General features: G+C 38.3%; 1 protein-coding gene, 1 long non-coding RNA gene and 1 pseudogene across 2 annotated transcripts; all 3 read left to right on the forward strand.

Moving 5' to 3' along the window:
* Positions 1-244: 244 nt before the first annotated feature.
* Positions 245-1054, forward strand: LOC115749569. Its single transcript, XR_004016352.2, has 3 exons — positions 245-418; positions 485-586; positions 708-1054. It is a non-coding gene; the product is annotated as an uncharacterized LOC115749569 (long non-coding RNA).
* An 881-nt stretch (positions 1055-1935) lies between these two features.
* Positions 1936-2802, forward strand: LOC115749552 (annotated as a pseudogene).
* A 278-nt stretch (positions 2803-3080) lies between these two features.
* Positions 3081-4676, forward strand: LOC115749496 (5-methyltetrahydropteroyltriglutamate--homocysteine methyltransferase-like). The gene is made up of 4 exons (XM_030686319.2): positions 3081-3240; positions 3321-3408; positions 4036-4163; positions 4244-4676. The coding sequence occupies exons 1-4, from the start codon at positions 3110-3112 to the stop codon at positions 4674-4676; spliced, it is 780 nt and encodes a 259-aa protein (XP_030542179.2). The 5' UTR covers positions 3081-3109.
* The last annotated feature ends 3000 nt before the right edge of the window (positions 4677-7676 follow it).

A 7676-nucleotide genomic window follows, 5' to 3' on the forward strand; every position in this document is an offset into this window, starting at 1 on the left:
TTGGATTAGTTATAGTGGCGCTCCAAAACAAGTAAAGGATTTGTGGTGGAGCGAGTTCAAGGTAAGTTTTGTCCTTCTATTGTCTCACAAACTAAGTTTGGCGTAAATAAAGTTATTTTTCTATTGATTACAGCGAAAGTTCAGGTGGGATGAATCGGAAGAGGATGAAATTAGAAAAAATTTTAAGAAGAAAGCCGGTGATTACATACGCAATGCGATGAATAAAGCAAAGAGAAAAAATGTGAAGCCAGATTTTATTACCGTTGATGATTGGATTGAAATAAAGAGAATTTGGGAGAGTGAAAAAAATAAGCAAAGGAGTGAACAAAATGCCAAGAATCGGGCTTCTACTTCTAGTGAAGGGTCTGCGACATATGCTCGGGGCTCTATCAATATTGGGGAGCACAGAAAAAGAATGGTAAGTCTGTTAAACATGTTGTTTGTTAATTTAATTCAATTACTCATTTTTGTTTCAATTTTGTAGGCACATGAATTGGGGATGGAACCGACATATGCAACTACGTTTGAACGCACATTTCAAAAGAAAGATAAGACATGGATTGGCGACCGAGCAAAATCTGTTAAGGTATGTAAGGTTATACTTTTGACTTTATGAAAACTAAAATGAAAACCATGAATGCTTCCACTATTTATGCTAGTTACATATATGAAGTTATTTTATTTTGATATCTATTTTGTTGACGTAGGAAAAATATGATGAGCTTTTAATGAGTACGGCTAGTGGCGGTGCTGATGGGGTTGCGTCCGAGCCAGCAGTTGACAATATGGCATTATGAGTGGAGGCATCGGGTGGGATGAAAAGAGGAAAAATATTTGGGATGGGATCTTTATCAAGGGTATACACATCAAAGGGTGCTGGCAGTTCATCCTCCAATCCGACTATTTCAAGGAGGACACGACTTGAGGAGGAAATGACCCAACATATGAACCAATTAAGACATTTACTTGTACAGAAGGACGAAGAAATAAAAGTGGTCAAAGATCAAATGTCACAGAAGGATGAGCAAATCAGACAGGTCAATGAGCAACATAAATCTCTGGAGACTCAACACAAATCTCTAGAGATTCAAATGCAATTGGTCTTGCGACACCTCAACCTAAATCAAGATCAGTTTCCTCCCGTGCCTTCCACTCATGAAATAGGTGCTGGGCACAATGATGGGCGACACAATGAGAATGAGGTTGCTGCTGCTGATGATGATCTTGTCAATAGTTTAATTGACCCCGATTTGGGCTAATTGACAGTACACACATGAGGTATTGCCTCTTCTGAATTTTATCCATTCAGCTACATAAGTAGAAAATTGATTTTTTTTATGGATTTCTAAATGTAGCTTTGGCCATAGAGGGACAAGTGAAAGAGGAGCAAGTGGTTCTCTTCACTTAGAGACTTAACTAGAAAATTGACGGTATTCAATTTGTTGCGATGTGATTGTAAGTAGCAAAACTATGGTTCTATTGCATTGAGAAAGTCAATTTGCCAGATTTTGAAAATGAGTGAATTTCACTTTATGAGGAAGCTTCATCGTATAGAAAGTGCCTTGAAGAAATGAAAGTCGTCGGTTGGGCTTCTCTTTTGCCTGTCCTTTCCATCGCATACAATCTATTTTTTTGTAGTGTAATTTGCCTATCAGGACCACTGGGCTTCTGTTTTCCTGTCCTTTGGCCTAAAATTGTGCTTGCATTCGCATTGAATCTGGAAGTTTGAGCTATCTACCTTGTCTAGTATTTGCTAGAATGGGCTAAAAACCACATCTTTTGATCGCAGGAAAGGATTTGAAAAAGAGAAATCAAAATGGAACGCTATTTTCATTTCTGAGCGTAGCACCATCTGTCCTCTAGTTATCAATTTAGTGTGAAAAAGTATAAGAATCAAGGATTGCGAAAGTTTTTGTTGATTACTGTGAAGGTAACATGGGATGGGAAATAAAGGTCTTTCAACAATTTGGAGGGGGTGGAGTTGGATCTGCCTCTTTGACGACATTCTGAATTATTGTTGGTGGTAGTAGTCTCTTCAATTTTTTGTAATTTTTTATCAGCTCATACATTTTTGTCTTCCTTGTGCTTTTCCATAATTTTAGCATTTTTAAATCTGTCTGTTTTAAATCTGTTGGCCCATTTTCAGCTTGGCGTAGACATTATTCCAGTCCTTGTTGGCCTAGTATCATATTTGCTGCTATCCAAGCCTGCAAAGGGTGTTGAGAAGACCTTTTCTCTCCTCTCCCTTCTCGGAAAAATACTTCCCATCTACAAGTAAGAATTTAAACTTTTCTCTAGGAGTTTTCATTTGCTCAAGTTTTGAACGCTCTTCCTGACCGTGACAAACCATTTAGGGAAGTCGTGTCTGAACTCAAGGCAGCTGGTGCTTCGTGGATTCAGTTTGATGAGCCCACCCTTGTGATGGATCTTGATTCTCACAAACTGCAAGCATTTACTGAAGCATAGTCAGAACTAGCATCATGTCTATATGCCGTGAATGTTGTCATCAAAACATATTTTGCTGATGTTCCTGCTGAGGCATATAAAGTTCTTACTTCCTTGAAGGCTGTTGCTGGATTTGGATTTGATTTGGTCCGTGGAACTAAGACCCTTGATTTAATAAAGGGTGGGTTCCCCACAGGCAAGTATCTCTTTGTTGGAGTTGTTGATGGGAGGAACATCTGGGCAAACGATCTTGCTGGATCACTCATCACCCTCCATGCTCTTGAGGGCATTGTGGGAAAAGGTACTATTTTATGCATATTTTTGTCGAATAGTATGTTTTAAATATCTGCAGGTTATGTATCCTTCAGTTGATATATGAAATTCCTTATTTATCTGCGGACAAGCTTGTGGTCTCCACCTCCTGCTCTCTTTTGCATACTGCTGTTAACCTAGTTAATGAGACCAAGTTGGATAAGGAAATCAAATCATGGCTTGCATTTGCTACTCAGAAGGTTGTTGAAGTCAATGCTTTGGCCAAGGCATTGGCTAGACAAAAGGATGAGGTGCGGTCTGTTGTCTTTTTGTTAAAAATGATGCTGAAAAGCAGCATAATATTCCTAGCAACACCTTTGCATACTATGATCAGGTGCTCCACACCACTATCATGCTTGGTGTTGTTCCTCCCAGATATGGTTGGAATGGTGGGGAGATTGGATTCGATGTTTACTTCTCGATGGCCAGAGGAAATGCCTCTTGCCCTGCTATGGAAATGACCAAGTGGTTTGACACCAACTAGTAAGTGGTGGATCTCAAAGAACTATGAGTAATGATTTTGTTTTGATGTTCAACTAAATCATCTATCTCATTTGGTCCAGCCACTACATTGTGCCTGAATTGGGTCATGATGTCAAGTTCTCTTATGCTTCTCACAAGGCTGTCACCGAGTATAAGGAGGCCAAGGCGGTATGCACTGGTCTAATTTTATTTTTTCATTCATGCTGTCTCATGAGATCTGAAAAGGTCAAAGTAATAAAACGATTGTTCTTGAAGTTATTATTCTTTTTTTTTTTTTTTGGGTCAGGTGAGGGGGTGGGGAATATAAGCAGTAGTTGATGCATCATATATCATGTGGTTGATTGGCTTGGTGGCTAATTAACAAACTAGATGGTTTCTGACGAAGGCTTGTGTCAAATTTCTTATTATATTATCTGGACCTACACTATGGGTCAAAACTTTATGAGATTCTGAGATATATAGTAAGGAAGAATTTCAGTAACTTACTCAACAAAATATTGACTGAACCTCTAGTTATCAATTTGGTGTTAAAAAGTATAAGAATCAAGGATTGCGACAGTTTTTGTTGATTACCATGAAGGTAACATGGGATGGGAAATAAAGGTCTTTCAACAATTTGGAGTGGGTGGAGTTGGATCTGCCTCTTTGAGGACATTCTGAATTATTGTTGGTGGTAGTAGTCTCTTCATTTTTTGTAAGTTTTTATTAGCTCATGCATTTTTGTCTTCCTTGTGCTTTTGCATAATTTTAGCATTTTTAAATCTGTCTGTTTTAAATCTGTTTGCCAATATTCAGCTTGGCATAGACACTGTTCCAGTCCTTGTTGGCCCAGTATCATATCTGCTGCTATCCAAGCCTACAAAGGGTGTTGAGAAAACCTTTTCTCTTCTCTCCCTTCTTGGAAAAATACTTCCCATCTACAAGTAAGAATTTAAACTTTTCTCTAGGAGTTTTCATTTGCTCAAGTTTTGAATGCTCTTTTTGACCGTGACAAACCATTCAGGGAAGTCATGTCTGAACTTAAGGCAGCTGGTGCTTCGTGGATTCAGTTTGATGAGCCCACCCTTGTGATGGATCTTGATTCTCACAAACTGAAAGCATTTACTGAAGCATACTCAGAACTAGCATCATGTCTATTTGGCGTGAACGTTGTCATCGAAACATATTTTGCTGATGTTCCTGCTGAGGCATATAAAGTTCTTACTTCCTTGGAGGCTGTTGCTGGATATGGATTTGATTTGGTCCGTGGAACTAAGACCCTTGATTTAATAAAGGGTGTGTTCCCCACAGGCAAGTATCTCTTTGCTAGAGTTGTTGGTGGGAGGAACATTTGGGCAAACGATCTTGCTGGATCACTCATCACCCTCCATGCTCTTGAGGGCATTGTGGGAAAAGGTACTATTTTATGTATATTTTTGTCGAATAGTATGTTTTAAACCACGTCTATTGTAACATCTTAATATTTTGTGAACTGTATTATCTGGTGGAAGTATGATGCAAGTTTATCGTATTTTGTGAAGAGAAGGCTTTAATTACATGGAAATTCTTTACACTGTTCTTGGTTTTATAGGCCTTAATTCTCCTGCCATAGATTATAGCATACCGGGAGATAAAACAAGCAAAATCTTTTTGACCATCAGTGCTGCAGCAAATCTTGTTTTTGCATAAAATACAGGAATGCTTCTAGAGATTCAGGTACTCTTTGAAGTTGAATCATTGACCTTTAAAGAGAAAAAACAAGTTCACAGAACAAGCATGGAAACCATCTTTGCTCACTGGAGTTTAGAGTAAGTGCTCGTACCAATAGAGTTGATTATTCTACTTGGGAATGACCTCTATGACTCTTCTGATGAATTTAGATGGAACGCAATCTGATTGTATTATAGTTAGCTATGTCTCCATGTAAGAACATCAAACGGCCATTCAATGGCAATTCTCCATTGTCATGAATACCGCTGAAATTTTTTTTCATCATCTGCTAGATGGAGAGATGCTGCTTAAATTTTCTTCTGTCATCAAATCTACAATATACATATGTGCCTCAATGACCATTGTTTTGTGTATCTGACAGGCAACGGTGAGAGAACCTACTGTAAATAACATGCTGAAAGCTCTCTACTTTCAGTTCACTGTCAGGATGCTTACCGATGTATGGGGTCACGTTCGTCGGATATTGGGCTTATGGGTCCTCCACCTCGTCCTATTTGCTCAACAGCACTAGGGGTCCAATTTGGGTGAAGGCATTAGATAAAATTTCCGCCTTGCTGCAAACGGTCATTTCGTTGCATGTATCTCGTCTCACCCTCCTCAATTTTGTTTCATCATCTCCATAATCACATTACACCTATCCTTGTGTTTTAGCAAAGTTACATTCAGACTCTTCAATTTTCTCCATCTTTAGTCTAGCTCTAACCCTTTTCATCGTCGTTTCTCTTCTGCAGATTTTTGCTAGTCCAATGTACCAGTACATGGACACCGCTTTGGCATCACCAGGAGCGCTTTGGAAGTCAAGAACTTGTCATTTAGGATTCTTCTTGTGAGTTTTATGCTTTTCTTCTTAATGTCATCGCATATAGGTGGCTGTGTGGATGGGTCTAGTTTAGGACACTCTTTGATCTTTTGCTAAATCTGTGGGAAAAATAGAGAATGGTAGATGAATGTATTTTGTTTGCATATTATTATAATATTTATATCTTCCTTTATCAATGTTCAATACAAATTCTAGTAATTAATTTTGTTTTTAATTAGATTTAAAATTGAAAATTAAAATAAATTATTTTATTGTACGATCACAAATTGTAAAATGTCGTTGCAAAATTCATCTCATGCCTAGTCGTCGTAAAATTTATCGCTGAACAATATTCGTCGCGAAGTTCGTCACTAAATTTATCCTTGAACAATGCTCGTGGCAAAAAAAAAAAAAATCGTGGCTAAACTTTCTAACGTTGAATTGTCGCTATTTTCGTCGCAAATCAGTGACGAAATCAACTATTCGTCGCCACACAAAATCAACTTGCTAAATTTGGTGACGGAAGTGACGAAACTCACCATTCGTCGCTAAATCTTTATCAATGACTATACATGAAAGATCGTGGTCTATTACATAGGCTGCGGCCTTTGGGAAAAAGCAAAGGACTTTGAGTTAAAGGAGTTTTCCAAAATGCCAAGTGTGTTTGTTAAATTGTAATTTAAAAGCTCATTGTAAAGTAACTTTGGGGTAAAATAGTGTTTGGAAAAATTATTTTTCGAAAGGAATTTTCTTTTTCTTAATTGAAAAAAAAAAGAAAGGAAACCCTTTGCCGTAGCCAGCAAAGGGTTTAGGCCACGAGCAACCCAGATCCGGCACCTACGACCACAGGCAAGAGTCATGCGACCCGGGCGGTCCTCGCATGACCTTTGCAAGGGATCGCGAGAGTTGCACGACCCAAGGTGACTGTCGCCAGCCCGACGCTAGCTCCTTGCTAGCTAAACTCAAACAAAGAAGATGAACAGTTAAAAAACAGAAAAATTGATGAGGGTCTTTTTGAAGAAATTTTTTTACTAAACCCCAGTGACTAGCATGCCGAGAATGCTAAAAGCCCAAGCACCTCAAGAACTGTCTTGGGCTGTCAGTCTTCCCAAGGCTTACTTATCCTCAAGACCATTTGAGATAAAATTCCAAAGACACCCAACATTTGGCTCAAGAAGTTTCGAACGCCCAAAGCCCTTTGGAAAAGCCCTTCCCAAGCGGAGCCATAGTATCCCATCAAAATTGCTTCGGGTTTAGCTTAGGGCATTCATTATTGATATAATATTACCATTTGGTCTGGAGGGCATTAGGACTAGTTTAGTACTTGCAGAACATAGATAAAGGGTTTGTATATCACGTTTATCTGCTTCGCAGGACGTATTTTGATTTCGACTAGTAAATAGTTTTTTTCTTTGGGGAAGGTTTTGATTAGCAAAGGGTGATAAGACCAGTAACTTCTGTAAGAGTCATTCTTCCTCATCCTTTATCTATACATATGTGTACAAAGATTATAAACTTGCATCGTGCTAAGAGAATGAGGCTTGTTAATTACTTTTACTAGTTGGCTATTAAAATATAAAGATATGATATAAAACCTCTCCTTTTTTTCGGTTGAAGATTTAAAATCTAATTAAAATGAGCTGTTTTTTTTATTTTTCTATATTCACTAAATATTGACAAGACACATATCTTGAATATAATGTGGTTTGAAACAAAACAATTGGATTTCAAACTACGTGGGACACAAATATCATAGGATTGATGACCTGCAAACTAGGAAAAGGAATTCCTTCTAATACCATACAACATCCGAGTCCAAAAAAAAAAAAAAAACCGTCGATGCCGTATCATGACAGTTGCATATCGTTTTTACAGTTTTCACTGGTTAAATCGGTTACTCGAGATGGCAGGGCACGGCACAATCACC

Source organism: Rhodamnia argentea, chromosome 7 (genome assembly GCF_020921035.1).
Source record: "Rhodamnia argentea isolate NSW1041297 chromosome 7, ASM2092103v1, whole genome shotgun sequence".
NCBI lineage: Eukaryota > Viridiplantae > Streptophyta > Magnoliopsida > Myrtales > Myrtaceae > Rhodamnia > Rhodamnia argentea.

Coding starts and splice junctions, on each gene's coding strand:
- LOC115749496 (XM_030686319.2), top strand. CDS start 3,110: ATGCTTGGTGTTGTTCCTCCCAGATATGGTTGGAATGGTGGGGAGATT. Junction 3,241..3,320: donor AAGTGGTTTGACACCAACTA/GTAAGTGGTGGA, acceptor CATTTGGTCCAG/CCACTACATTGTGCCTGAAT. Junction 3,409..4,035: donor AGTATAAGGAGGCCAAGGCG/GTATGCACTGGT, acceptor GCCAATATTCAG/CTTGGCATAGACACTGTTCC.